The sequence below is a fragment of the Etheostoma spectabile genome, chromosome 9, assembly GCF_008692095.1.
Source record: "Etheostoma spectabile isolate EspeVRDwgs_2016 chromosome 9, UIUC_Espe_1.0, whole genome shotgun sequence".
NCBI classification, from domain to species: Eukaryota; Metazoa; Chordata; class Actinopteri; order Perciformes; family Percidae; genus Etheostoma; species Etheostoma spectabile.
Window position 1 is genome coordinate 21,778,782 of NC_045741.1, and position 1,746 is coordinate 21,780,527.

General features: G+C 43.0%; 1 protein-coding gene across 1 annotated transcript in view; it reads right to left on the bottom strand.

Annotated features, from left to right (window-relative positions):
- xpr1a (xenotropic and polytropic retrovirus receptor 1a) overlaps positions 1-1,746 on the bottom strand; it is a gene marked incomplete at its 3' end in the record, with an annotated part of 63,440 nt that continues 61,694 nt past the window's right edge. The window contains 4 exon segments of the mRNA XM_032525162.1: positions 1-175; positions 852-1,073; positions 1,262-1,401; positions 1,491-1,657. Coding sequence (XP_032381053.1) covers positions 118-175; positions 852-1,073; positions 1,262-1,401; positions 1,491-1,657 — 587 coding nt within the window.

Sequence of the window (1,746 nt, forward strand, 5' to 3'; positions counted from 1 at the left end):
GGGGGGGTCACTACTCATATCACTACACTGGAGAAGGGTCGAGGTTGGGTGTTGGTGAGTGAGGTCCTTATAAGTATAGTATGGCTGTGTTTGTGTGTACTTGCTGACGTTGTGGACTCAGCTGAAAGCCTCATCATCCGTGTCTTCGATTAGCACCTTTGTGTCCTTTTTTGACCTAGAAGATGATGAAAGAATGATCTTATTATTATCTGGCGTTTCATTTTCAACAGATATTTTAATGTTGTTTTAGGTTTTAATATGAATTCATTGAGAGTTGCATCTTGATCCGGGTCATACAACCGTTGTCTTCTGTGGTGTGATGTCTATGATACCTTTTACCTTGTCCCTCGAGCCACACGGCTATCAGTATCATTTAGACGTTTTGGTGGTTGTTTGTTCATTCGATTCAATTGTCTAGTTCTTTCAGCTGTTTTCTATATTTCTTAGACATTGTATGTCTGTCTCCATGTTTTTAAATGGGTGGTGGACTGTAAAAACATCCGAGTCAACAATGGAAATAAATTCAAGACTTCATCAGTAAAAAGTCTGATATATTGTTTTTATAAATATAGTATGATGTGGTCAAATTAATAAACCAAAACCTACACAAATGAAGTTCAGTTTTGTTAGCACCTTGTTTTTAGTTACTCTAGGGTTATATTTATCAAGGACAGGGTGGCAACAAAGATAAAAAAAGTAAAATATCTTCAAGGATATTGATACATGACTATTTAATATCAGTAGATTTTACAGTAAGTTGTACTCTTTGATCATCAGTGTTTATAAATCAAACTAAAATAAAAATGTGTGCGTGCATGAGCCTGATGTCAAGTGTCCATGTTGTTTCTTACTGTGAGGATAGCAGGGGGCGTCGCAGCGACAGGCTGTAGGACCTCTTCCAGGTCTTCTTGCCTGAGCGGTTCCGGACACCGTCGTCCTGGTCCATCATCTGCTCCAGCAGCGTCTGGTCGTCAGCGTTGAGCGGCGCCACGGAGATATCCCTCACAGCACGAAACTCACCACAGTTATTCAGGTGCTCGTTCTCCAGACGGAAGAAGTTCCACACAAAACGCCTGCAGAGAGAGAGAGAGAGAGAGAGAGAGAGAGAGGGTGAGTAGGGGGAACCTGACGCAAGAGGTGTGAAACTGTATGAGAAACCAATGTAGGGGCTCATGGGGATGAGCGACTTGAAAGAGAACCATGTGTGACTTTAGGTGTGTGTGTTTGTAACAAGAATTGTTGCCATGTAATTGATACACACCTGAAGACCTCAAGGGGAGCCAGCACGGTGGCTACAATGTCGCCCACAGAGTGGACCCTGGTCATTGTGCTCAGAGAGATCTGGATCGTCCAGGCAAAACGCAGGATCACATCTTCTATAATAGCACAGTAGTAGTAGGCCTGGACGCAGACACAGGTAGTATTAGCGTTACAGTGTGTGTGTGTGCGCATTTGTGTGCCATGTACATGAGATTCATATCAGACTCTACCTTGTGTGGGTAAACAATTTCTTCTCTGAGAAAGGTGTTTTCTCCAGCTCCGCGGTCAAACAGACCCCAATCCATGCGCAGATCCCAGATCAGTGTGTACAGGGAGCTGATGGTGGAGAACACGATCAGCAGGTAGAAGAACATGTCGGCGTCCATGTGTCCTTGCTCTGGAATAAACACACAAGCACAATTGATTGCAGATAACACAATTTGAAGATCAGACATGAAAGGAACTGTATTTGTTTTTTAAATGAAG